The sequence below is a fragment of the Ochotona curzoniae genome, unplaced genomic scaffold, assembly GCF_017591425.1.
Source record: "Ochotona curzoniae isolate NIBS_2020 unplaced genomic scaffold, NIBS_Ocur_1.0 contig_1014, whole genome shotgun sequence".
NCBI lineage: Eukaryota > Metazoa > Chordata > Mammalia > Lagomorpha > Ochotonidae > Ochotona > Ochotona curzoniae.
Genome location: NW_024464920.1, coordinates 43,091,711 through 43,119,399, shown reverse-complemented (window position 1 = coordinate 43,119,399; position 27,689 = coordinate 43,091,711). Strand labels below are relative to the sequence as shown.

General features: G+C 49.8%; 1 protein-coding gene across 1 annotated transcript; it reads left to right on the top strand.

Moving 5' to 3' along the window:
* Positions 1-540: 540 nt before the first annotated feature.
* Positions 541-24,354, top strand: RTCB (RNA 2',3'-cyclic phosphate and 5'-OH ligase). Its single transcript, XM_040985100.1, has 12 exons — positions 541-707; positions 4,169-4,247; positions 5,308-5,375; positions 7,022-7,121; positions 9,914-10,070; positions 11,967-12,123; positions 13,257-13,416; positions 16,267-16,442; positions 16,854-17,042; positions 18,235-18,345; positions 19,652-19,771; positions 21,714-24,354. Exons 1-12 carry the CDS (start codon positions 615-617, stop codon positions 21,819-21,821), a joined length of 1,518 nt encoding a protein of 505 aa, XP_040841034.1. The 5' UTR covers positions 541-614; the 3' UTR covers positions 21,822-24,354.
* The last annotated feature ends 3,335 nt before the right edge of the window (positions 24,355-27,689 follow it).

The window sequence follows — 27,689 nt, the reverse complement described above, 5'->3', positions numbered from 1 at the left end:
TGGGGGAGAGGAAACAGGAGCTGATGTGGGTAACGGAATTAATTAATAAAAGCCCACACGTTTTGCTTTTGCAGCATTGAAGGAAATGGAGTCACCAGACTGCCTAGCGCTGTGCTGCCTACTTCTCAAGAGAATGATATACCCATTTTACAGACGAGGAAACACAATAGATAACCCCAGAAGATAATAATGTCATGTTTCAGGCTCTGGTAGGCCTTTTCAGACCAAAAAAAAGTCACTCGTATATTCAGATTCATTCTGGAACATTACAAGTCTTCAGTATTTATTCAAACGTGGTTAACTTTTTCTGCTGCTGGCGAGTATTTTCCTAGGGGGGGCAACCTCCAAGCTGACATATTCTCTGTCGGAAATGTTCCTGGCCTAGATTCGGGGTGCTTTGATGAGTTGCTAAGAAGGCAACCGCTTCCTGTTAAACATCTCGGGATTTAGCCTAGCCGACATCCGAAAGTGAGCAAACTTAGAGAGCGACTGGTACGAGGAGCTTTGGGCCTCGGCTCTTGCCGTCGCCCCCTCGGCCGCGCCTGCGCGTTGCGCTCCTGGAGGCGGCGCAGGGGGAACCGGGCAGCGCCGAGTTGGGAGTTAGTGTCGCCGCCATGAGTCGCAGCTACAATGATGAGCTCCAGTTCCTGGACAAGATCAATAAAAACTGCTGGAGGATCAAGAAGGGCTTCGTGCCCAACATGCAGGTGAGGCGGGAGTGTGCCCGGCCTCCCGCTGCCCGCTGCCCCCCGCGGGCCCGGGCCTGCAGCCTGTCCCGGGCCGGGACGAGCGGGGTGTGTTCGGAGTGCTGGGGAGCGGGCGTCCCGGGGAGGTCGCCGCGCCCCCGGTGCTCGGAGCCCCCCGACCCTTGGAGTCCCCCTGTCCTCGCAACCCCCCGGTGCTCGGAGCCCCCCGTCCTCGGAACCCCCCGATCCTTGGAGCCCCCGGTCCTCGGAGCCCCTGTCCCTTGAGCGCCTGGTCCTTGGAGCTCCCCGGTCCTCGGAACCCCCCCCGATCCTTGGAGCTCCCCGGTCCTCGGAGCCCCTGTCCCTTGAGCGCCTGGTCCTTGGAGCTCCCCGGTCCTCGGAACCCCCCGATCCTTGGAGACCCCCGTCCTCGGAGCCCCTGGGCCTTTCCGGGATGACCCTGCGTCCCACCGGTGGTACCCACAGTGACATGGACAGCCAGCTGTTGGCCGCGCCAGCTGGTGATGTAGCCCTACTCGCTCCCTGTCGGTCCGTCGTCAGCCGGCTCCTTTCCTCGCAGAGGCCCTAGCAGAGTCATGCCTCAGGAAAGGGACCCTGTAGGTCTGGGTGACCCAGCTTGCTGTACCCCACCCCTCGTAAGAAACTCTCCCTGGATTTTGGGTCTGTAAGCCCGGTCTGGACTGTCTCTCGGGCTTGCCCAGGCTGCGTGCTCCTAGCTTCCAAGCGTGTGAAAACATCTGTGAGATTGCGCTGCATGTACGCTAAGCGGCCGTGGAAAGCTCCCAAAGATGCCAAGGTGCCATGCAAGTTTTACACTCCTGTGTGTGAATCAGAAGTTCTTTAAAAAGTTATTTTTGTTTGAAAGGCAGATTTACAATGAGAAGGAGAGACAGAGAGAGCGCTTCCATTTGCTGGTTCACTCCCCAAATGGCTGTCACAGGCGGGGCTGTGAGCAAAGCCAGGAATCAGGAACTGCTCAGATCTCCCATGTGGGTGCAGGGTCCCAAGGACTGGGCCCTGCTGCATTACCTTGCCAGGCCCTAAGCAGGGAACGGGATAGGAAATGGAGCAGCCGGGACAACATACAGTGCACATGTGGGATGCCAGCGCTGCAAGGTGGAAGCCTGGCCTACTACTGCATGGCGCCTGCCCCCGAAAGTTTTCTTTTTGAATTTAAATGCATTGTACTTACTTGGAAGGTGGAGAAACAGACATTTTCCATCTGCTGGTTCCCTCCCCCAAATGCCTGCCACAGCTTGAGCCCTTACCTGCCACCTTCTAGGAGGTTGTGCAGTCACAGGGAGCTGGGATCAGGACCAGAGCCAGGACTCAGTCCCGGGCACTGCAGCCTAGGGAATGGGAGACTCGGGGATCTGGGATCAGGATCAGAGCCAGGACTCAGTCCCGGGCACTGCAGCCTGGCGAATGGGAGTCTCAAAAGCCTCTTAGCTGCCTGTCCTGTTCCCTTCTTTACCTGTTGCTTACATATGGCTTTGGGAGCAGGAGAATGCACCAAACAAATGAACACTGCAGAATACACTTTTAAGGCATGTTTAAAGGTGAGGGTGTTGCTGCTGTTGTTGTTTTTAAGATTTATTTTTGTTGGGGGTGCCGCAGCAGGGTAGTCTAGTAGCTGAAGTCCTCGCGTTGCCTGTACCGGGATCCCATTTGTGCAGCCAGTTTGGATCCCAACTGTTCCACTCCCTATCCAGCTCCCTGTCTGTAGTCTCAAAGAGTCAAGGATGGCCCAAAGCCTTGGGACCCTGCACCCACATCGGAGACCCGGCAGAAGATCCTGGCTCCTGGCTTCCAATTGGCTCAGCTCCAGTTCTTGCAGACACTTGGGGAGTGAATCATCAGATGGAAGATCTTCCTCTCTGTTTCTCCTCCTATCTGTATATCAGACTTTGCAATACGAATTAATAAATCTTTAAAAAATTTTATTGGAAAGGCAGATTTACAAAGAAGGAAAAACAGAAAGATCTTCATTGGTTCACTCCCCAGATGACCACAACAAATGGAACTGAGGCAGTATAAAGCGGGGAGCTTCTTTTGGGCCTCACATGTGGGTACACAGTCCCAAGGTGTTAAGCCTTCCTCCACTGCTTTCCCAGGCCATAAGTAAAGAGCTGGATAGGAAGTAGAGAAGCTGGGATACAAACCAGCACCCATATGGGATGCTGGCACTTGGAGGTGGAGGGGTAGTCAGATGAGCCATCGGGCCAGCATGCTGTAGTCTTTGGCTTGCTTAAGGCAGTGTGGAGTTGTTTCATAAAGAGCAAAGCAAAGCAAGCACTGTGTGCAGGGCACTCTCCCCAGTGTGTGTGCAGGGTACTCTCTCCCCAGTGTGTGTGCAGGGTACTCTCTCCCCAGTGCGTGTACAGGGTACTCTCCCCAGTGTGTGTGCAGGGTACTCTCTCCCCAGTGTGTGTGCAGGGTACTCTCTCCCCAGTGCGTGTGTAGGGCACTCTCCCCAGTGCGTGTGCAGGGTACTCTCTCCCCAGTGCGTGTACAGGGTACTCTCCCCAGTGTGTGTGCAGGGTACTCTCTCCCCAGTGTGTGTGCAGGGCATTCTCTCCCCAGTGTGTGTGCAGGGTACTCTCCCCAGTGTGTGTGCAGGGCACTCTCTCCCCAGTGTGTGTGCAGGGCACTCTCCCCAGTGTGTGTGCAGGGTACTCTCTCCCCAGTGTGTGTGCAGGGTACTCTCTCCCCAGTGCGTGTGTAGGGCACTCTCCCCAGTGCGTGTGCAAGGTACTCTCTCCCCAGTGCGTGTGCAGGGCACTCTCCCCAGTGTGTGTGCAGGGTACTCTCTCCCCAGTGCGTGTGCAGGGCACTCTCTCCCCAGTGCGTGTGCAGGGCACTCTCCCCAGTGTGTGTGCAGGGTACTCTCTCCCCAGTGTGTGTGCAGGGCACTCTTCCCCAGTGCGTGTACAGGGTACTCTCCCCAGTGCGTGTGCAGGGCACTCTCTCCCCAGTGCGTGTGCAGGGTACTCTCCCCAGTGTGTGTGCAAGGCATTCTCTCCCCAGTGCGTGTGCAGGGCATTCTCTCCCCAGTGTGTGTGCAGGGCACTCTCCCCAGTGTGTGTGCAGGGTACTCTCCCCAGTGTGTGTGCAGGGTACTCTCTCCCCAGTGTGTGTGCAGGGCATTCTCTCCCCAGTGTGTGTGCAGGGTACTCTCCCCAGTGTGTGTGCAGGGCACTCTCTCCCCAGTGTGTGTGCAGGGCACTCTCCCCAGTGTGTGTGCAGGGTACTCTCCCCAGTGTGTGTGCAGGGTACTCTCTCCCCAGTGTGTGTGCAGGGTACTCTCTCCCCAGTGTGTGTGCAGGGCACTCTCCCCAGTGTGTGTGCAGGGCACTCTCTCCCCAGTGTGTGTGCAGGGCACTCTCCCCAGCCCGTGTGCATGGTACTCTCCCCAGTGCGTGTGCAGGCCTGAGATGGTTTTTCCTCTGCCTTGGTATCAGGTTGAAGGAGTCTTCTACGTGAATGACGCTCTGGAGAAGTTAATGTTTGAGGAATTGCGGAACGCCTGTCGGGGTGGTGGTAAGTACACGACCTTGTCACTTGTTCTGGTATAGGTGGGGCCTCCCTGGTGATGACCTAAAGAAAAAAGACGATTGTTCAAAGAATGATAATTGTTTAATCTTGCTTAAAATAATCACATAGAGATAAAAGTCACAAAGTTTACTTGTCTGTGATCACAGTTTTAGAAAGGGTCTGGAGTTGGTAGGAGCTGGCTTGTTGCCCAACTAACCTTGAATAACAGCAAGAGCTGTATCCTGGATTACCTGAGCCAGCGTCATATGCAGTACTTTGTGTAAATAAACTCGTGTCACACTTAGAGCAGCAGGAAGGACTGTTGTCTCTGTTTCACACATGTGTAAGTCAGGCTTCAGTGAGGTAACAAGATTTTACTCACAGTTCTACCACATCTTGGTGATGGAGCCAGAATTCAGATCTGGGGATGTCTGATGTCAGGCCAGTATTCTTGGGTATACACACTGAACTTGAGTTCTCTCATCTGTAAAGCAGGGTTTCTGACACCTGTCTGCAGGGCATCAGTGAGGGTGACGCAGAAGTGTGTACAGCTCTTTACAGTCCTACTCTGATGGTGGTGATGAAATGCTCTTGTTTTAGACCTTTTTTGTAGATCGGCACTAAAGTCTTCTCTTCCCCACGCAGCAGGCTCGCTTGTCTAAAATGGCACAGCTCCCAAGTAACAGAACTGGACCTGGGATCCCGGTTCTCATGATTGAATCCGCTCTGCTCCCCGTCCTTCCATGCTGCCCTCTGTCGTTTGGAGCAGAGCGGTGGTGTGTGTGTGTGTGTGTGTGTGTGTGTGTGTGTGCGCGCGCGCGCTCCCGGAAGATTGTTTTCTGGTGCTGGCAGCTCTGTTTTGTACCCACGGAACACTGAGAGCATGCTTGAGGGCAGTTAGGTGCCCTTCCTGAGCCTGTCCCTCCGTCAGGATGAAGCCCTGCTTCTACTTGCATCTCAGACTTTACAGCACTGCCCTTCACATGATACAGTACAAACATGGGAGGAGAATAAATCTTACAGTCCCACATGACCTTTATGCTGACATTCGGCTTTTCATCCTCAGGTGTTGGTGGCTTCCTGCCTGCTATGAAACAGATTGGCAATGTGGCAGCCTTGCCTGGGATCGTTCATGTGAGTCAGAGTTCAGAGGGTGAACTACCTGTGTTCCTCCCTAGAGCTGTTTTGAACAGGTGAACAGGATCCCCAGGAGACGTCAGTGTCCTGTACACGGTGAACTTTCGGCATCTAGAAATAACCAGGGGCCCTAAAAGGACGTAGTTGAGTCTGGCTAGCATCCCGCTGTCTGGGTTCCTCTTGTTCGGCTCTGTGAGCATTGGGGAACTTTTGTTGTTCCTTGGCCTTAGCATTTCACTCTTCCGGGATTGGTAGGTTGCACAGCAGATGCTTGGGGAAGGAGTAGGAAGAAGTTTAAGGGTTAGAACTCAGTGGAGAGGAAGAGGGCAGTGTAGCTGTTTTAGAAATCGGAAAAGGAGGATGGTAACAGGAGCATAGGTGAAGCAGGTGGACCCGACCAGTCTAGCCTGCAGATTCCACTGCTCGAAGATTCCACTGTTAAAAAAGGATCCATAAAGCAGACATTGATATGTCTACTCAATACAAGGGGGATGGGAAGGGCTGAAAAGCCATGGCTTGTGCAGTTAAGGAACTTGCCAATTTCTAGGTGTCTCCATAGACCCTTCCCACTTTTAACCTCCCTTCCCCGGGACAGGGTCCTTTGCCAGGCTCCATATGTAGAAAGTCTGTGAGATTTCCTGTCACCCAGGAGCTCTCATTTGTCCATCTCTGGTAACTTAAACTCTAATGACTTAAATAAATTGGATATTTTTTTAAATATGTATTTGGGGGGGAAAAAAGTATTTGTTTATTTGTTTGAAAGGCAGATTGGGGCCTGGTGCAATGGCTCAGTTGGCTAATCCTCCGCTTTCAAGTGCTGGGATCCCATACAGATGCTCTTTCGTGTCCTGCTATTCCACTTCCCATCCAGCTCCCTGCTTGTGGCCAGGGAAAGCAGTAGAGAACGGCCCAAAGCCTTGGGACCCTGCAGCTGTGTAGGAGGCCCAGAAGAAGCTCCTGGCTCTGGATCAACTCAGCTCTGGCCATTGCAGTCATTTGGGACATGAAACAGTAGATGGAAGATCTTTCTCTCTGTAAATCTGTTTTTCCAATAAAAATAAATAAATATTAAAAAGGCCAGAGTGACAGAATGGGAGAGAGAGAGAAACTTCATGCCCTGGTTCATTCACAGACAACTCTAGCAGCCAGATGTGGGAACTCCATCCGAATCCCCCTTGTGATGGGCGGACCAACTACTTGGGCCATCTTCCCTTTCCCTCCCAGGTTCTCAAGTAGGAAGTTGATCAGAAAATGAAATGGCCAAGGCTGGAGTGAGCATTCCTGTGTAAGCAGCTGCTTAACCCACTGAACCACATTCCAGCCTGCTTTCCTTCCATAATTTCTCAGTAACTTGACATTACCTTTAAAATATAATAACATATTAAGATGTGGTTTTTCTATATCTTGGGGTTTTTTTGGTGGGTCTTTTTAGACTTTTAATTACCTTTATGAAAAAGGGTTTTTGTTTTTCCCTATTTTTAGCTTTGTGCTGAGGAATTCTTACATCTCATCTGTATCAGATTTTTTTTTTTGAAACAAGATCTTGACTTGAAGGCTTTGTCCATGGAGCCTGTTTGGGAATCGATAGCACATCCATTGGGCAACCAGAGCAACAAATGTGTGTCTCTTTATTTGTCTTGCAGCGATCCATTGGGCTTCCCGACGTCCATTCAGGCTATGGGTTTGCCATTGGGAATATGGCAGCCTTTGATATGAATGACCCAGAAGCGGTGGTGTCCCCAGGTGAGGTGCCGGTCTGCTGTACAGTGGGACTATGAATCGCACTGTGGGTATTGCTTCTCTCAATGTGCATCTCTCGACCTCTCATTTCCTGAGGTTAATTGTGGATTTCAAAGCCTAAAAATCAGTAGTGTTCAAGTACTATTTAAACAGCCACTACGGAGTAACACTGAGTACTTCTCTAGAAGACTGTATCTTTTTCATAAGGTGAATTGAGTCTGACTGTGTTGCTTCCCACCTGGCAGTTACTCTGAGGATGAAGAAGGCTGGGCTGTGTAAGGCAGCCTCCTGCTGGGCCCCTGGCTCACGCTCCTTGTTTTGTTCCTTGCTACTTTCATGTGTGGTTAGGAAGCCTGTCCTGGAAACACTCCTGATGTGCTGGCAGCGCCATTGAGTGAGGAGTGGCAGATCCATTGACGATGTGGAGGTCTGCCTCGCAGGCGTGGGCTGAGTTCTTTCAGAGGAACTTCCCTGATGAGTAAGAAGGCCTACTACAATAAAAAAGTTTTTTCAAAGTCTGTTTGAAGGTCCAGGAAAGTAAGAATTTGTGAGCTCAGGATCCAGAGAGGTGGGGAAAGGTCCAGATGTGGGAGCCCATTATGCAGCCCTGTTTGTCTTTTGTCATCACCAGTGTCAGTCAGGGTAGGAGACAGGAATGCTCAGTTAACAAACGACACTACGGCCTCCACTATGTGTGCAGCGGCAGGTGCGCCTGCAAAGTGCAGTTCCTTTCCTGAGTAGAGAGGGCTTTTGTGTGCTTGTTCATTTTCCAGATATTTACAGTGGCTGGAAGCAGGCCAGGATCCGGGAACTCAGTCCAGGTCTTCTGCGAGGGTGACAAGAACCCAGCTGCATGAGCCGTCACCATTGAGTCCCAGGAGCTGCATTAGCTAGAACCGGAGTCAGGAGTGGCAGCTGGATGTTGAATCCAAGTGCTCTGGTGGGAGAGTCAGGTGCCTTTTTCTTTTTTTAAGAAAGATTTGGGGCTGGCGCGACAGCGTAGTGGTTAAGGTCCTCGCCTGGAACGCGCCAGGATCCCGAATGGCCACCGGTTCTAATCACATCCAGCCAACTGCTTGTGGCCTGGGAAAGCAGTCGAGGACGGCCCAAAACCTTGGGATCCTATACCTGCGTGGGACACCCGGAAGAACTCCTGGTTCCCAGCTTCAGGTCGGCATAGCACCGGCCGTTGCGGTCACTTGGGGAGTGAATCATCAGACGGAAGATCTTCTTCTCTGTCTCTCCTCCTCTGTGTACATCTGCCTTTCCAATAAAATAAATAAATCTTAAAAAAATAAATTTATGAAGCGAGGGGAGGCAGAAAGATCTTCATCCACTGCTTCACTCCCCAAAAGGCTCCAACCCCTGGAGCTGAGCTGATCCATGCCAGGACCCTCTTCCAGGTCTCCCATGCAGGTGCAAGGTCCTAAGGCTTTGGGCCATCCTCCACTGCTTTCCCAGGCCACAAGCAGGGAGTTGGATGGGAAGTGAAGCTGCCGGGATTAGAACCAGTGCCCATATGGGATCCCAGCATGTGCAAGGCGAGGACTCTAGCTACTAGGTCACCATGCCGACCCCACATTTTCTTTTCAAATGCACAAAAAATCCCTAGCAAAATGAATTGAAGAGTGAGACAGGCATTTGGCCAGTGCTCAAGCCACTGCATTGAACGAGCATACATCCTGTACAAGGAGTGCTTCCTCCCGTGTCTGCCTTCTGGAATGCACGCACTAGGAGGCAGCAGTACTGGATTAGGAGGTGAGTCCCTGCCACCCAGATGGAGTCCCTGGCTCGGAACCAGCTGTTACAGGCATTGAGGGCATGAACCAGTGAGTGGGAGATTCCTCGCTCTCTCCTCTAACCAGTGGATGGGGGGTTTCACTTTCATTTCTTTGCCTGTCAAAAAATAAATGAAGAATAAAAACAAGTATAGTAGAAAAGGCCAACAAAGCCAGAAGTTGATTATCTGAAACAGTAAGATTCTGCAGCCTATGACAGCTGATCAAGAAAAAGAAGAGATGCATTATTTAATGTTTCCATCTACTGAATGTTACTCATTGATCATTACTGCCTCCCTGGCCCCAAAGGGGACTTTTGGGGGGCGGGGCGGGGATCTGAATGACAGGGAGAGAGAGAGATTGATCTGTCTCACATTCGGTAGCTCATTGCCCAGATGCTCCCCGCAGCAGGGCAGGGCAGGGCAGCCCGAAGCCCAGAGCCAGGGACTGGATGTGGATGTCTCTCCTGGGTGACAAGAACCCAGCTGCTTGAGCGAGCACCTGCTGCTCCCCGGTGCTCCTGAGCAGGCAGCGGGAACAGGGAGCAGGCAGAACAGCTGTTGGCTTGACCTAGTGGCTGTGGCTGTGGCACATGCCCATGGTGTGTACCACAGGTTAGTTTGGTGTAAACAGATACTTTGTTGCCTAGTTTGAAAGGAGTGCTTTGCAAGTGAGGAAAGTCATCCACTGGCTACTCCCCACGGTGTGGTGCCCACAACCACCAGAGCTGGGCAGGCCAACCCCGGGAGATGGGAGCTCCGTCTGGGTTTCCCCTGTGGACAGCAGAGACCTAAGGACATGAGTCCTCACTGCTGTCTCCTGGGGTGACAGTGGAGCTGGACTTGAACCCCGCTCTCTGACACAAGAAACAGGCATCCTAAACATGACTTCAGCACAACCCTGAACTCCTGAAACAAGTTTAAAAGTATGTTTCTAATCCTGCATAGATGGAGAGAAGCTGAAGTTATCAGTGCCTGATTGCCCAGTTTCCCTGATTTTAACTTCTCTGTTTTGCAGGCGGTGTCGGATTTGACATCAACTGCGGTGTCCGCCTACTGAGAACCAACTTGGATGAGAGTGACGTCCAGCCGGTGAAGGAGCAGCTTGCCCAGGCCATGTTTGATCACATTCCTGTCGGGGTGGGATCCAAAGGTGTCATCCCCATGAATGCCAAGTAAGAGCGCAAGGTCATGGAGTGGGAAGACCCTCGTGACCTTCACCTCGCTTCCCAGTGGAGGGCACTTGGAGAACGTGATGCAGTAGTAAATGGATTGATTAGATGTCAGACAACCGCTGTTCATCCTTTACGGCCTTGAACACTGCTGTTTATCATAGTGAGCACGGCCGCGCCTGCCTGTTCCTGATTTGCATCTACACAGTAGCCTGTTATTATCCCTAACTGCCTAGAAAGGAAATCAAGGTCAGAGTGTGAGTGGATCTGTGATAACAGGATTGAAGCCACAACCTTTCAGAATCTGTGTTCTCCGATTTTCAAAAAGAAAAAAAAAGAGGCGGGTCTTCTGTCTGCTGGTGTGCTCCCCAGATGACCACAACAGTCAGGGTGGGGCCAGGCCAAAACCAGGAGGCAGAGATGTCACGAAGCTCTGCCACGTGGCTGACAGGAGCGTGACCGCACAGGCCACCTTTTACTCCTCTCCCGAGCACAGTAGATGGGAGCTAAGTCAGGAGTGGACAGCCAGGACCCCCACGGGCACTCGGGCAGGAGGCCAGAATCCCAAGCAGCAGCGCTGCCTGCCCAGCGCCTGCACGTGGCCTGAGCGCGTAACTGGGTTGACCAGGAATGTTGGCTTACCAGTGTTTGGCACTGAGAGTGGGGAAGGGAATTAAACTGTAGTTTTTGCAGGGGTTGTTTAGACAAATTTATACTTTGGATAAAAGCCAAAGCCTTTTCCCTCTTCCCTCTGAGGATTTAATGTTTATTTCCTACAGTTTTAAAATGCAGGTGTAGTAAAGCTACACACAGGGCCTTTATGAAGATGAGAATAAACCTTAACATTTAACGTGTGTCACCTGAGAGAATTGAGATACCAATGTCTGGTGGGAATTTTTCACATATTATTAATGAAATTGTCCAGCTGATAAAATCAGTGAAAGTGATATCTGACCATCTTTGGGGCCACCGTGGTGGCATAGTAGTCTAATCCTCTGCTTACAGCAGTGTGCTGCATGGGCACCAATTCGTATTCTAGCTGCTCCACTTCCAACCCAGCTCCCTGCTAACGGCCTGGGTAAGCAATGGAGGATGGCCCAAGGCCTTGGGGCCCCATACTCATTTGGGAGACCCAGAAGAAACTCCTGGTTCCTGGCTGCAGATCAGTTTAGCTCCAGCCATTGCAGCCACTTGAGGAGTGAGCCAGCAGATGGAGGATCTCTTCTCTCTGTCCTTCTCTGTGTAGATCTGCCTTTTTGGCAAAAATAAGTCTTTTTAAAAAGTACAGAATTTCATTGTTTGCTTAATTACCTCCTAGACACCAGGATTGCAGTATTAAATTCTAATACAGAAAAAGGTCTGAGGGAGCCAGCAGAGTGACATAGTGTATAAAAATGCGCTGCCTGCAACACTGGCCTTCCTGTGGGTTCTGGTTCACGTCCTGGATGCTCTCATTGCAGGCCAGCTCTCTGCTGATGTGCCTGGGAAGGCAGCAGAGGATGGCCCCGGGCTTGGGTCCCTTCGTCTCTATGGGAGACGCATTCTTGTCTGACCATTGTGGCCATTTGGGAAGTGAACAGCAGGAGTCTCTACCTCTTTCTCTGTAACTTTCCTTGAAGTACATGTTCTCAAAAAAAAAAAAGATTTGCAAAGTACAAGAAGTTGTGCAGCTGTTGAGTGCACTCTCACGGTGTCTCACACAGCAATTGCTGGTCTCTGTTGTAATTTCTTATGTGATTGCTCTTGCAAATCTGACGTCGCCAGGAGCATGAACTGTGACCAGCGCACACCTCGTGCACAGGAAACGGTCACTGCGGCGTGTCCCTCTTCCCCTTGGCACATCGTCTTTCTTGGGTGTGAACCTTTGCTGTGAACTGACTGGCTCTTGTCGTTGCGCAGAGACTTGGAAGAGGCCTTGGAGATGGGCGTGGACTGGTCGCTGAGAGAGGGCTACGCCTGGGCCGAGGACAAGGAGCACTGCGAGGAGTACGGCAGGATGCTGCAGGCAGACCCCAACAAGGTGTCTCCTCGGGCCAAGAAGAGAGGCCTGCCTCAGGTGACACTCCTGATTTCACAGCTCTGTTTTATTTTGTAAAAGAAATCCATGTGTTCCAATAGCAAATGGATTCCCAGGATTTAGAAAGCTGTCAGGAGTTTGTAGATAATCATAAAATAAAATATGAATTAGAAGTAGATAAGAGGTGCCCGGCACAGTAGCTTAGCAGCTAAAGTCCTCACCTTGAACACGCCAGGATCCCATGTGGGCGCCGGTTCTAATACCGGCAGCTCCACTTCCCATCCAGCTCCCTGCTTGTGGCCTGGGAAAGCAGTGGAGGACGGCCCAAAGCCTTGGAACTCTGCACCCATGTGGGAGACCTGGAGAAAGTTCCTGGCTCCTGGCTTCACATTTGCCCAGCTCCAGCAATTGTGCTCACTTGGGGAGTGAATCATCAGACAAAGATTTTCCTCTCTGTCTCTCCTCTCTGTATATCTGACTTTGCAATAGAAATAAATAAGCCTTAAAAAAAAGTAGACAAGAGAAAAATAGGCTGAGGCCTACAGTGTATGCCAGCATCTCAGGAGTGCACGCTTCACTAGCTGTAGAACAGCTGCACGTTTTCCGATGTCTAACATGAAGAGAGAGATAGCTTGTCAGGTCATGTGATGCCTGGGATGAGGGATTCCAAGGTCTGGGTGGTCCTGACGCTGACCCACTGTACCCTCGCCAAGGCTGGTTTCTCGTTGGAATCTGGAACTGCCCCAGCTCCACTGTTCTCTGGTTCTCTGAGTCACCTATTTGAGCCAGTTCAATTAGGTAGTTATTCATGAACTCAGAGACGTTCTGGAAATCATTTGAACTTGGACTTTGTCTAAGAATCCACCTTCACCAGTGTTTATTCCAAATTTGGATCCAAATATCTAATAAGCCAAAATGACTTGAATTTTTTTTTTAACTAGGAAGGTTTTATTTGTGCATCAAACAGATAATAAGCTAGTCTACATGGCATTTTTCTTTTTTTTTAATGTAGAATGCAGTTATTTGAATGAATCATTTCTAAGGTTTATGGATTTTTGTTACAGAAAACACTGATTATTTGATGATTTTTTTGTTTACCTAATTGTTGATAAATGAATTTTTTTTAAACTAAACAGAACAAGCTGTTTTATCAGGCATCCTTTCATTTGCAGCTGGGGACCTTGGGAGCCGGCAACCACTACGCGGAAATCCAGGTGGTGGATGAGATCTTCAACGAGTACGCAGCCAAGAAGATGGGCATTGACCACAAGGGCCAGGTGTGCGTGATGATCCACAGCGGGAGCAGAGGCCTGGGCCACCAGGTCGCCACAGGTACCGTCTGCCGTCCATGCCGCAATGTCCGTTTGATGGGGAACTGGATGGAGGGTTCACCAAGAACGCTCTGTAACTGTACTGCACGAGGCTGTAGGTTTTATTTTTAAGATTAATATTTTTATTTGAAAGGCAGAGCTACAGAGATAGGAGAGACAGGGAGAAGGAGATCTTCCATCCGTAGGTTCCCTACGCAAATGGCCGCAACAGCTAGAGCTGAACACAGAAGCCAGGAGCCAGGAGCTTCCGGGTCTCCCACGTGGGTGCAGGGTTTCAGTGCTCTGGGCCATCCTCCACTGCTTTCCCAGGCCACAAGCAGGAACTGGATGAGAAGTGGAGCAGCCAGGACACACACTGGTGTCCATAGGGGATGCTGGAGCTGCAGACCGAGGCTTAGAGTGTCATACCACAGTGTCGGTTCTGCTGCATGAGTTTCTTTCTTGCTTCTCTTGGTCTATGACCTTGAACAAATGAACTTCACTGAACAAGTTGACTTTGAAAATATATTTATTATATAATTTCATGTAGTATTGTCATGGAAAGTTAGAAATAACTTATGTAGGGGCTGGTGCTATGGTGTAGTAGGTTAAGCCTTTGCCGGTGGTGCTAGCATCCTATGGGGCATCAGTTTGTTTGCTGGCTGCCCCCTTATGATCCCTATTTATGGCTGAAGATACAGCAGAGAATGACTCAAGTGCTTGGGCCCTATCCCACTTGAGAGACCCAGAAGAACCTCCCAGCTTAGGATCAGCTCGACTCTGACTATTGAAGCCCTTTGGTGAGTGAGCCAACAGGTGAAATCTCCCTCTCCCTGTCTGCTCTCTCTAACTGCATTCTGAATAAAAATAAAAGATAGTTCTTAGAAAAGAAAAAATACACTGTTATTTCCTTTTATGGGTTACTATTGCTATGTGGCTAAGAAAGAGCTGGGAAGTACTTAGCATAGAGAGTTGATAAAATTAACAGTCAGCACATAGGTGTAGGCACCCACTCTGTAAGCTTGGGCATTCTGGGGCCTGGTGTGATAGCCCAGTAGCTAAATCCTTGCCTTGCAACCTCTGGAATCCCCCATGGGCACCAGTTTTTGTCCCAGCTGCTCCACTTCCCATCCAGCTCCCTGCTTGTAGCCTCAGAAAGCAGTAGAGGACATTCCAAAGCCTTAGGACCCTGCACTCATATGGGAGAACTAGCAGAAGCTCCTGGCTCCTGGCTTCAGATCAGCTCAGCTTCAGCCATTGCAACCACTTGGGGAGTGAACCAGTGGATGAAAGACTGTTCTGTGTATCTCCTCCCTGTATCTGCCTTTCCAATAAAAATATAAAAGAAATTTTTTAAAAAAAAGATTGGGTATTCTGGGAAATTCTGTGAAAAAATAACCTCAGATTGTCTCATAAAGGAGACATAGCCATTTTTTTTTTAAGATTTTTTCATTTTTGGGCCCGGCGGCATGGCCTAGCGGCTAAAGTCCTCGCCTTGAACGCACCAGGATCCCATATGGTTGCCGGTTCTAATCCTGACAGCTCCAGTTCCCATCCAGCTCCCTGCCTGTGGCCTGGGAAAGCAGTGGAGGATGGCCCAAAGCCTTGGGACCCTGCACCTGCGTGGGAGACCTGCAGGAAGAAGTTCCTGGCTCCTGGCTTCGGATCGGCATAGCATCGGCCGTTGCGCTCACGTGGGGAGTAAATCATTGGATGGAAGATCTTCCTCTCTGTCTCTTCTCCTCTCTGTATATCTGACTTTCCAATAAATAAATAAATCTTAAAAAAAAAAGATTACTTAAGAAAAAAGATTTCTTTATTTTTATTGGAAAGGCAGATATACAAAGAGGAGGAGAGACAGAGAGGAAGATCTTCTGTCCGATGGTTCACTCCACAAGTGGCCGCCATGGCTGGAACTGAGCCGATCCAAAGCCAGGAGCTTCTTCTGGGTCTCCCACGTGGGCGCAGGGTCCCAAGGCTTTGGGCCGTCCTCCACTGCTTTCCCAGGTCACAAGCAGTTAGCTGGATGGGAAGCGGGGCTGCTGGGATTAGATCTGGCGCCCATATGGGATTCCAGCACGTGCAAGGCGAGGACTTTAACTACTACACTGTCGCGCCGGGCCCGAGACATAGTCATTTAAAGGAAAAGGTGAAGATAAGGCAATAAGTGGTAAAATATAGTGGAAGAGAAAAAGATATGTTTAAGTGAAACAAGTGTCAGAGGTGGCCTCCTAGACACACAGCACTTGAGGTAGGCTGTTTAGTTTACATGATGTCACACATCCATGGCAAAAGCAGTGAAATAATGGATGGGTCACTGAGACATGCAGGGTTGTACGCAGACGCACGGAGCCTTCGTAGTGTGTGCCCATTTACATGATTTCTTCTGGGAAATACACGAAGCATTGCCTAATTTCAGGAAATTCTCCAGAAAACTTGTCTACATTTTGTCAGAGAATTTTTTTTTTCCCTAAAGATCCTAGCAACCTGTCTCTAGCTCTTTTATATTAAGTCACTAATTACCACAGTGACATTAAAATGCCTCCAGCGTGTATGTTAGACATTGCGTTCTGTGTAGGAAAAGGAGAATCGGACTGTTTTGGATTATTGCACGCATGCCTCACTCGTGCCCTGTACCAGACCCTAGAGGGCGCCTGTCTGCTTTGCATCCCACGAGGCTGGTGTAACTACACTGAGAGGACCGGGTGAACAGCGAACAAATTGCTAAAACCAGAAACACCGTAAAGGGGATGTGCCTTTCACCTGTTGACCTGTTGTCTGATAGAATGAGTTTGAATATGGTCTGCCTTTCTCCAATGGATCTAGACTCTGTAAGGGAAGCCTAGCTGGTTTGAACTCACTCTCCTTCTAGACGCACTGGTGGCTATGGAAAAGGCCATGAAGAGAGACAAGATCATCGTCAATGACCGGCAGCTGGCCTGTGCTCGGATCGCTTCCGTGGAAGGTCAGGACTACCTCAAGGGCATGGCGGCCGCCGGGAACTACGCCTGGGTCAACCGCTCCTCCATGACGTTCCTAACCCGTCAGGTACAGTGAGGCAGTCCAGGTGATTCAGGGTTGAATGCTTTCAGCTACGGTGTGGGGAACTTCGTAAGTACTCAGAGTGCTCGGGCCGGGTGCTGGATTTTGTCTTCATCGGCAGCATATCAGACATGGGGAGGAAGAGGAGATAAGCTGGTTCCTAGAGCTTGCCGCGAGCAGCAGGAAGAAGGGCCCTCTGTGCAGATCCCGAAGGTGGGACAAGTAGTTTGAAAGGGTGGGCTCAAGAATGGCCAAGCAGCCCTTGGACCAAGTCGGGAGAGGGATTTGCTGTGTTCTGAGAGGCGAGGTTTGTCCTTTCCGTGAAGATTAGATTGCCTCTCTGCCTTCAAGAACAGCCTGCCTGGTCAGTAAGGTCTGAGCAGATTCTGCCTCTTTTCACCGGAGCTCTTCTCGCAGGCTTTTGCCAAGGTCTTCAATACCACCCCCGATGACTTGGATCTGCACGTGATCTATGACGTCTCTCACAACATCGCCAAAGTCGAGCAGCATGTGGTGGATGGGAAGGAGCGGACGCTGCTGGTGCACAGGAAGGGGTCCACGCGGGCGTTCCCGCCTCACCATCCCCTCATCGCTGTCGACTACCAGGTACGCAGTGCCGCCTCTGGGGTTCCAGGCAGTGGCATCTTAAAGGCTCTTGGTGTGGAAGCCTTTCAATAGAGAAGCAGCAGCTGTGAAAACAGATCTGTCTCAGGTGAGAAAATGACTCGGTGCCCATCGGTGGTGCCGGCCAGCGTGCAGGGTGCTGTGTACAAAGTGTTCCGTGGGCTGTATTTTACGCTATCAGATGAGTTAAGGACTTTAAATTATGGGAGAACAGGGCAAAGCTTAAACACAGTCTGTCTGTCTCTTGTCTTTGTGACGTCCCTCTTCATCTGCGCTCTCACTTCACGGATGAGGAACGCGAGACGGGAGGGCAGTGCTCACCTGGGATGCTCATGCTAGCTCCACTTCCAGGCAGCATTTTGCTTTGCCGACACGTTCACTCGTTCGCTGCCTTTCCTTGTTCTTGCATGTTACTCCCTTTCTTATATCCCACCCGCAAATTAGGAAAGAATCAAAAGAATGTCTTACAGAGTTCTACAATTGAAATTTGAATGTTGAGTATAAAAAACTTACAGTGGCCTAGTGGCTAAAGTCCTCACCGCAAATGCGCCGGGATCCCATATTGTCTCCAGTTCTAATCCTGGCAGCTCCACTTCCCATCCAGCTCCCTGCTTGTGGCCTGGGAAAGCAGTGAAGGACAGCCCAATGCTTTGGGACCCTGCACCCGTGTGAGAGACCCAGAGAAGGCTCCTGGGGCTCCTGGCTTTGGATCGGCTCAGCTCCAGCTGTTGCGTTCACTTGGGGAATGAATCATAGGATGGAGGATCTTCCTCTCCGTCTCTCCTCCTCTGATTTTGCAATAAAAATAAATAAATCTTAAAAAAAAAAAAAACCTTACAGTACACAACCCACAATGTGGCTGTGCTGGCATCTCCAGTATCCCATACAGGAGCAATGGTTTGGATCCCAGCTGCTCTGCTTCTCTGCCAGTGCACCTGGAATGGCAGCAGAACATGGCACAAGTGCCTGGGTCTCTGTCTCCCATATGGGAGACCAGGGTGGAATTAGCTCCTGACTTTATCCTGGCCCTGCCCTGCTGTTGCAGCCATTTAGGGAGTACAGCGGACAGAAGATTCTTTCTATCACCCTACCTTTCAGATTAATAAATGTTTTTTAGAAATTAAAAAGCCAACAGCATTGTGAATTTCAATGTGCTTGGCTTATCTGTCCTCAGCTCACTGGACAGCCAGTGCTCATTGGTGGCACCATGGGAACCTGCAGTTACGTCCTTACTGGCACTGAGCAGGGCATGACCGAGACCTTTGGAACAACCTGCCACGGAGCGGTAAGGAAAATGGAAACCGTTATAGGAATGCACTCTCCATTTTAGCCTTTTTGATGGTAAACGGACCTGATGAGTACTAACGAGGTTGAGGTTTAAATGGCCTTGTCTTCTGTTTGAAATCGTTCCCCATGACAGATGCTGTTTAATGAACTAAACATCCAGCATCTTGACCTTAGTGAGACCAGGGGAGGGCTGGGCACTCTTCCTCATCTCTGCCAGTCCAGAAAATCCAGCCCAGGAAAGTGTCACATGGCCGAGCTGACTGCAGCAGATCTAGCGTGATAGAACTTGTAACTGGTGCAGATAGACATCAGGCTGAGCTCAGCAGGCCACTGGCCCTGGCTGTCTGCCCAATGTGCTGCTTCCTATTGGATGCATCTGCTCCAGGTTGAGTGCTGGCTGGTGTACAAACCAGAGCCCGTGGATAGTCTGTTCTCCGCTTCACACACAGCCTCTCCTAAGCCAGGGTCCCTAAGCTTTTTCCATAAAGAGCCCGACAGTGAAAAGGGTGGGCTTTCTGGGCACATGGCCTCTGGACCAGCTGTTCAGCTATGCCATTTCAGTGCAGAAACACCGATAAATATTGTGTGGTTGAGAACTGCTATATTCCAGTAAAACTGTCCAAAACAAGCGGTTGGCCAGGTTTGGTGCACAGACTGTGGGCTGGCAGCCCATGTTCTGAGCCGTCCGGGCTTGTGCCGTGTGGAAATGGGAAATAGAAAGTGTCTGGAACCTCAAAAGACTGATCTTCACAAGTGATAACACTCTCTTCCCTTGGACTACTCATTTCTGTCTCCCAACTCCTAACTTTAACCCAGTGAATGACTTAGCTGAGGGGAGGCTGCTGCCCTCAGACGGACATTGGCTTTGTCTGGGGGCGTTTCTGCTTGTCGCAGCTGCAGGAGGAGCTGTCCGTGCTGCAGTGCTGGGTGGCCCCAGCAGAGAACTGCCGGCTTCACATCACAGTGTTGAGGTCTGAGAGACCATTTCAAACCACTAAGACTCGGGGCTTTCTGATGACACATAACTGTTTACAGTGAAAAAAAATCCCATAGTTATACATTGAATTGCCACTTAACAGTAATTAACACAAAAATTTACTTCTGTAGCTAGAAATGCTTTGCCACAAGGCATATAATAAAGCTTATGGCAAAAACATTGATAAAATGGGAACAGATTATTTCTAAACACTTTTAGTTTTAAAACATAAAGGAAAGGGCATATATTACCAAGGGCTTAAAGAATTGCTGGCTCAAACATAAAAAATAGCTCCATTTGGAAATGAAGTCCATTCCCTCTGTCCCAGGGCCGAGCACTGTCCCGAGCAAAGTCCCGGCGTAACCTGGACTTCCAGGATGTCTTAGACAAGCTGGCGGACATGGGGATTGCAATCCGCGTGGCCTCGCCCAAACTGGTTATGGAAGAGGTAAGTGGAGTTTTGATAAATTTTCAGCATAAAATCAATACACTTTATAGCCAGTACTCAGATGGGACTTTTTTTTTTAAGATTTGTTTATTTTTTATTGGAAAGTCGGATCTACAGAGAGAAGGAGGGACAAAAAGAGAGCTCTTCCATCCGCTGGTTCACTCCAGGCTCCTGGCTTCAGATTGGCGCAGCTCCAGCCATTGCAGCCACTTGGGGAGTGAATCTGTAGATGGAAGATCCTCCTCTCTGTCTCCCCTCTTCTCTGTAGATCTGACTTTCCAATTAAAAAAAAAAAAGGAAGACAGAAACAGCAAGGAGGCCAACTGTGGCCAGAGCAGCTGCCGTAGGTACCTCCTACTGCAGGTAGGAGGGCGAGTGGTGGGTGCCACAGTTGGGATGGTGCTTGGGACCCCCTCTTCAGAGGGCGTGGCTCAGGCTCCTGTGGTTCTGATTCCGCTTCCTGCCAGTGCCTGACCTAGGAGGCAGCAGATCTTAATACAGGTACGTGGCTCCTGCTTCCTGGATGGCACACCTCGGTTGGTTTCTGGGTTGCTGGTCCAGCCCTGGTTGTTGCTGGCTTTGGGGACCAAACCAGCAGTTTAAAGATCTCTGTCTGCCTTTCCAATAAGATTTCTCAAAACATTTCAAAGCAAGCCAGGGTTTGTGGGGAGCAGCAAGAAGGAGGTGCAGGGCAGGAGGGGACACCTCACTGTGTGGGTCGTTAGTTTTCCTTTAGAGGCGGGCTTTTGCCTTTCCCCTGAGCAAAATGGAAAAAGACTGAAGGATTTGGGGCAGAAGAGAGCTGTGATCTGACTGGTATTTGCCGATGAGAAAAACCTAGAAAAGAAATTGATGATGCAGAAAAGGGGGGAGCAAATGCCTCAGTGGCCCTGAGTAGGTAGGAATATGTCCAACTGGGGTGGGCTGATGTCTGCCAGGCCCTCGGGTAACTCGTCCTTAGTCAAAGGAGAAGGGAACAGGAGCAGATACATGAGAAAGTTTACCTAAGTTCCACCCTGGTTGCTTCCAAGTTTTCCAGTGTACTGAGAGGCGGGGTCGGCACCAAGAGTGCAGGTGCAGGGGAAGATATGAAGTCATCATCTGGGAAAGAGAGACCCAGGGAGATTTTGGGTGATTTCCAGTCAGCACCAGGGCCCCACTCAAGCTAAATTCAGTAGTGCTGGGATGAAATAGAGGTTAACTTACCTTTAAGCAGGGTCACGGGGTACAGCACAGTGAAAGGACCATGCTGTTGAGGCTGTTGCTGGGGACCTGCAGGTGTTGGCGAGGCTAAGGAATAGTTGTAGATGGAAGTAGGCAGGCAGCCTGGGCTATGATCACCAGGCTGGGATTTTGAAAAGTGAGGTCACGGGGAGGTGTGGTCACTGGGATGGATGAGCCCTGGGCTGTGACCCTGAGAGTAGACGGCGAAGCCAAGCCAGGCTACAGTCACAGGAGGAGCAGAACTCAAGGAGGCAGGGCACCGGGGCACCGGAAGCATTCTCTCACCGAGTGATGAAACCATTCAGTTACGGCAGGAGAGCGTGAGAGTGAGCCAGGCTTTACTAAGTCTTTAAGAACACTGAGGGGTGGTTCAGACTCTAGCAGTTAACTACAACAGCGGGTAGAGTGGCAGGTGTGATGTGACTGCAGAGTAAAGGCCTGGCCTAGCTGATGGATGTCACTTGGAGTATCCACATCCCATATGGAGGTGTCCAGGTTCAAGCCCGGACTCTGCTCCTTGTCTCTGACTTTCTGGTGGCACATGCCTTTGGAGGCAGCAGGTAGTTTTGAAGTACTTGAGTTTCTGCCACCTATGTGGGATACTTCAGTAGAGCGCCCTTGATGACTACAAGGATTGACAGTCAAAAAGTGTCCCAAGTGAGGTTTAGTGAGGATCCCCTTCACAGTGACTTCCACAGTGTGTGATTCTTGCCCACAGGCTCCCGAGTCCTATAAGAACGTGACGGATGTGGTGAATACCTGCCATGATGCTGGGATCAGCAAGAAGGCCATCAAACTGAGACCCATCGCTGTTATCAAAGGGTAGGACTTGGACCAGTGCGGACACAGACACCACTGACCCTCACTGAAGTGGAAGTGGACCGAAATGCTCTTTCAGACCTGGCAGGTTCCAAAGTATGCAGCTATCCCTCACCATGCTGGCGTAGCTGATGGGGAGCCATGGCTACAGATGGTCTGAAGGAGTCACCCTGTCCCCATTTGGAAAGAGGTGGATGTGCTCTGTTGTCCCATGGGTTTTTAGTAAACTGTATTGGCAGTTGGGAAGGAGTCAAGAAATGGCCTTACTTGGTTATGCAAGTCTTTAATCATCAGAATGACCTTTCCTTCAAATTTGGTTTACATCCCAAGAGGTGCCATGAAGAATGTTCTATTAAATCTGAAGGTTTTGTGATGTTGTTTCTCTTCCCTCACTTTGTCAGTTTGTCCATCCATCCTCCCATCTACACACCAAATTGGCACTGAACAGCATCTTAAAATTCCCCTTTTACTTGGATGACACCTTAGGTGTCAGCTGGCCAGGCAGCAGGGAGCACTGAGAACAGGCTGTGTCTGCGTATGCGAGACTTGGGACCCAGAAGAGAACCCACTGTTCGTAGCCTCCACACTTTTCCCATTCTGAATACAGGGCAGTGCGTTATCACAGTGGCCTCTGCTAGGCCTGACCCAGCTAGCTGCTTTTTGAGTATCGCCTTAGCAGCAACAACAATTAAAAAAAAAAACCCTCATGTAAGACAAGAATTTTGGTGTTGTTTGAATTATTATCAGAGCATTAAATGGCTGGAGCTGGGGCCTAAAAGCTGCTGTATTTCTACAGATCAGCTAGTGTCAGGCTGTCCAATCATGCTTTGTGTTACCTGTGGTGATGCTTCAAAGACGTCCCAGTGTGAGTTACACATTACCAAGGCCTTAGTCAAATCAAAGCCGCCAGTAAAATGCAAAAATCTAATGAAGTTGCCATGTGCTATTTGTGTTTTAATGCTTTATGTTGTGTAGCTTAGGACAATTAATATTTGTACTTGATTCACTTTGACAATGTTGTAGTTTCTGATTTCCTCCCAAGTTTAACAACTCATCCTTAAAAAAAAAAAAAATTTCTCCTAAAACGTATCCCGCCGCTTACTCTATGGCCCCAGTAGGGCCTCTTCTGAACCCTGCGGTTAGGAAGGCCGGAGAACAATAGGCTTCCCTGACAAATGTGTGTGATAGGAAACGGCAGTCACAGCTCCTTACCGGAGTACTCAATAATGTCCGTGTGTTTAATGATAGAGTTTAAAAAGCATAAATGGGTAGCAATTTCAATGTGGTAATTACAGATTTCTCATGCCTTCAGCCTGGACCAGCCAGTATGGGACCCCAGTGAGCGCCAGAGGGGTGAGCAGCAGGCATCTGGCAGGGTGCTAGGCTCTGTGCCAAGGAGGCAGCATGGGAAGATCTGAGCACTCGCTCTAACCGGGCCTGCCTCCCAACGGCATGCATTGGAAATGAATCCAGCGCCTGGTCTCCCAGAGCCACTGGTGGCAGTGCAGGAAGTGCTGTAGGTGTAGAAGCCCAAGGCGGATTGTGTTAGGTGCTTTGAAACATGCTCTGCTGTGGCGAGGAAGGGAGAGGAAGAATGGTTAGGAGATGGAGCTTTCTGCTCTGAGACCGTCCTACGAAGCACCCTCCAGCAGACTCGCCCTTTTCATGACCATAGAAAGTAATGGTTTGTATTTTGAGATCGAAAGATGGGTTGTTTTCCTTCTAAAGGCGTTCTTAGCACGCCTCTTGAGGAGCCGACCCAGCTTCCCCAGTCGTGAAGGACAGTTGTGACCATGCGCATCCTCACCCTGGTTTGCTCTTCCACGGGACAGGCAGAGAGGCTGATCTCCCAAACACCCCAGAAGCCAAGACTGGGCCGAGCCAAAGCTTGGAAGCCTCAATGGAATCTGGAACTCAGCTAGTTGAGCCATCGCCCACTGCCTCCCTGGACCTCAGACCCAGGCACACTGGTCTGGGATGCAGCCTCCTTTTCTTAAAGCCACGAAAAGAAATTGGTTCGTGATTATTGCTATGCGAACTACTGACATTTGCAAAGTAATAATGAACTGTATCATGCCTGTTGGCCACGTATGATTAGAAAAACCAATTTATGGGGCTGGTGTGATGGTGTATCAAGCTCATCTGCCTGCTAACTCTGGCATCCCATATGGACAGCAGTTTGTGTCCCAGCTGCTCCTCTTCCAATTCAGTTGCCTGCGTATGGCCTGGGAAAGCAGTGGAGGATGGGCCAAGTCCTTGTGCCCCTGCACCTGTGTGGGAGACCTGGAAGAAGCTTCTGGCTCCCAGCTTTGAATCATCTCACCTCTAGCCATTCCAGCTATTTGGGGAATGAACCAGCATATGGAAACCCTCTCTTTCCTTCCCCCTGTAAAATCTGCCTTTCAAATAAAATGAATGTTAAAAAAAAAAAATCATGAGATATAAACAAAATACCAACACTAATTTTCTGATTGTGAGAGTATTTCTTAGGGCAGCAAAGAAATTAGCAGTTGGATGTTAAATAAAATCTTAGAACTCTTGAAATGTTCTTGTTTTGGTCTTCAAATTGTATTTGTATAATCTTTGAAAGACCAAGCACAAGATAAGCAAAAAGGGGGCTTTTGTTTGGAGCTTTTATGTTTTCCTGTTTGTGTGCTTCTAACTTTCCCTCGTGTTCACTCTAAGCTTTCTCTGCTTTTTCTGAGAATTCTTGACAGGCATGACCTGTGTTGTTAAAACACCCACTTAGTGCACTCTGATTTCCGGGCCACAGCTCCCTCTGGGCTTGTGTTTTTTTGTATTCTTGCATCCACCCTCGTGCTTGACTCTTGAGATTTTCATGTGCAGAGAACGTGAAACATTTTTGTCTGTGTGGGCTGGTTAAATAGGAGGACGCTGTTCACTTTCAGCCAGGCACCGTGGAGTCTTTCAGACTGTTTCCGTGACTTCTGATCCTCAGCAGGACGGGAGCTGCTTGGGTTACCTGCATTCCATCAGAGCACCTGGGTTCAAGGTCAGCTTCCTGCTAATGCACACCCAGGAGGGAACAGGTGATGGCTGGAATGCTTGAATCCCTGCCACTTACAGGAGAGATCAAGATTGGGTTCCTGGCTACTGCCTTCGGTCTGACCCAGCCCCACCTGTTGTAGGCGTTTGCATAGTGAACCTGCAAATGAGAACCTGCCATCTCTCCCTCCCTCTCCCTTTCAAAAATGGTAGATACATTTTAAATTAAAATGTAGTTCTCAGGACAGATGTTCAGTTTTGCAGTTAGGATGCTTGTGTGCTTAAGTTCCTGCGTTGGATTCCCAGCTGCACCCCTTGACTCCAGCTTCCTGCTAAGATACACGTTGGGGGTCAGTGGTACCAGGAAATCGGGCTCATGCCACCCCAGCTAAAGACCCTGCTGGCATGTTGGGACCATTTAGGAAATGAAGCAGATACAGTCAACATCTGGTTCAGAGTCTCTGTCTTTCTCTCCCTCTAAAGTAAATACAAATGTGAAGCTGAGAAGATGATGCTGGCAGGGGAATGTTCCAGAGGAACCGTGGCCAGTTCACCTTGTACTGTATCCCCAGGGTGGTGCAGGTGCTTAACCCATTCAAATCACCCTTCATGCTTTGCAGCTTTTTAAACATTTTCACATATAGTTTTGATCTTTAGTAATGAAGGAAGGGAAGATTTAGGTGAGGCATTCCCTGTGATTTAATGAGGCTGAAAAGTAGGTGTTATCCCCTCATTACAGATCCTAGCTTAGCCTACTTCAGCAGCCCTGGTAACTTACTGAAGGGCACCCAGCTAATGACAGAGCCAGGCTGCATATTTGACTTCAAAATTTAATTCTGTTATCTAATGTCACACTTCCTCATTTAATCTTCTTGTGCTGTTCTTATTGCAAGAGCTAGCCAGTTCAAGTGTGCGTCTAGTACCACAGAGCACTCATACGTGTCTTCTGAAAGAAAACAGTCCTCCTGCTTGGTTGGCCTTCCCGAAGCAGGCCAGAGAGTCTTGCTGGCATCCAAGGATGGATCCCAGATAGTCCTCAAGGAAATAAGGCCTCCAGAAAGTCAGAACAAAAGCAGAGCAGGTGCTGCTTGGTAGACACAAGAATTTCTTTAGGGACACTGCATTGTGAACCATCTGGACTGGTCGTCTCAGAAGGGTGTCCTCCGCTCTCATTGCATCCCTGAGTCTCCTTACTCCTTACTCAGAGTCGCTTGTTGCTAGCTGTCAGGCCTTTGGCGGGGCTACATGGTAAACATTGTCTGGGAGCACTCCCGGCACCAAGTTGAGCACCTTCTTCATGGCTCATTTTCACCTGCTGATAAACTTTAGCCATTCCCAATGGCTGTTGACCCCAAGTCATCACTGCAGCCTGCATCTGCTGTGTATCGCCACCTACAGACTCCAGGAATATCTCAGAAACTCAACTCAGAAACTCAATTCATGACCTTTCCTCTGTCCCCTGTGTCAGAAAAGGCAAGACGTCGTGCCAGTCTCCTCAGTTAAAAATGTCATCTTTAATTCCTACCTCTTCTCTTCACCCCCCGAAGTAAGTGAAATTGTGCTGTTCTCGGGGCCTGCATCATTACTTGTTCAAGTTCTCTGCCACCTCTCAGGCACAGTCGGAGTCGTTAGCTGGTAGCCTGCTTCACATAGTTGTTTTCCCCCTTTATTGCATCCATTGTTTCCTAGAAAATCATTCCAACCAAAGTCAGATGTACAGAGAGGAGAAGAGACAGAAAGATCTTCTGTCCAGTGATTCACTCCCCAAGTAACCACAAAGGCCGGTGCTGCACCGATCCAAAGCCAGGAGCCAGGAACTTCCTCTAGGTCTCCCACGCGGGTGCAGGGACCCAACGCTCTGGGCCGTCCTTGACTGCTTTCCCAGGCTACAAGCAGGGAGCTGGGTGGGAAGCGTGGCTGCCGGAATTAGAATCAGTGCCCATATGGGATTCTGGCACGTTCAAGGTGAGGACTTTAGCCACTAAGCTACTGTGCCGGGCCCCCAACCCTATTCTTAGTTGGTATATCGTGGGTGGACTAATTGCACTCCTGAATTTAAACCTGGATACTCAAGCCATCGGGTCTTCATGCTGCTGGCCGAGGAACTGGTACACAATCCAGTCAGAACAAAATTAATCATGGGAGTTATACATTCCTCAAGAACAAAGGGCTCCCTTGCTCTTGGTGATGATAAGGGCCTGAACCTGAACTTGAACCCACTGCACAAGCAAGCTTACCTGAACACAAAAACATCAAAAGGAAAGAGAGAGCTGGAGCTGAAGGGTAGAAAAACCAGACATGAGAGTTGAGCTCATCTGTGAATTCATTGGACTTACAGATAATCTTTGTGCCAAACCAGTTTCCAATCGTGTTTTAACAGAACCGCCTTCAGCGTCTTCACATACTCAATCGTGGCTCATTCCTGAGCACCCAGAGACGTGGCCACCTCTGGAGGGCTGGAGCCGGTGAGGGCTCGCACTCTGGCAGAGTGAGAGGGAACATAGACTGGCATGAAGCGGTGCAGGCTCAGAAGTGGGCACACACATCTCAGTAGACCCCATTCAGTGCTGCAGAGTAAAAGAGCAAGCTTCTGAGTCCAGTCATGAGCAAAGCCACAAACTCCTCCACACCCCCGCATATATTTGGGCAAACACGAGCTTCACAGAGCGTGTGCTGTGTGCCAGACACTGGTCGAAGCCTTCTACACGTCATTCTTTATCCTAGAACGATCCCATGCAGCAGGCACTTTCCCATTCTGCAATGCTGTTCTGTGGCCCCTTCGTACTCTGACGGTAAATGTTTTCTTGCCAAACATGGACTAGCATGAGTTGAAAAGATCCTCAATGTACTGTTTATGTGATTCTCAAAT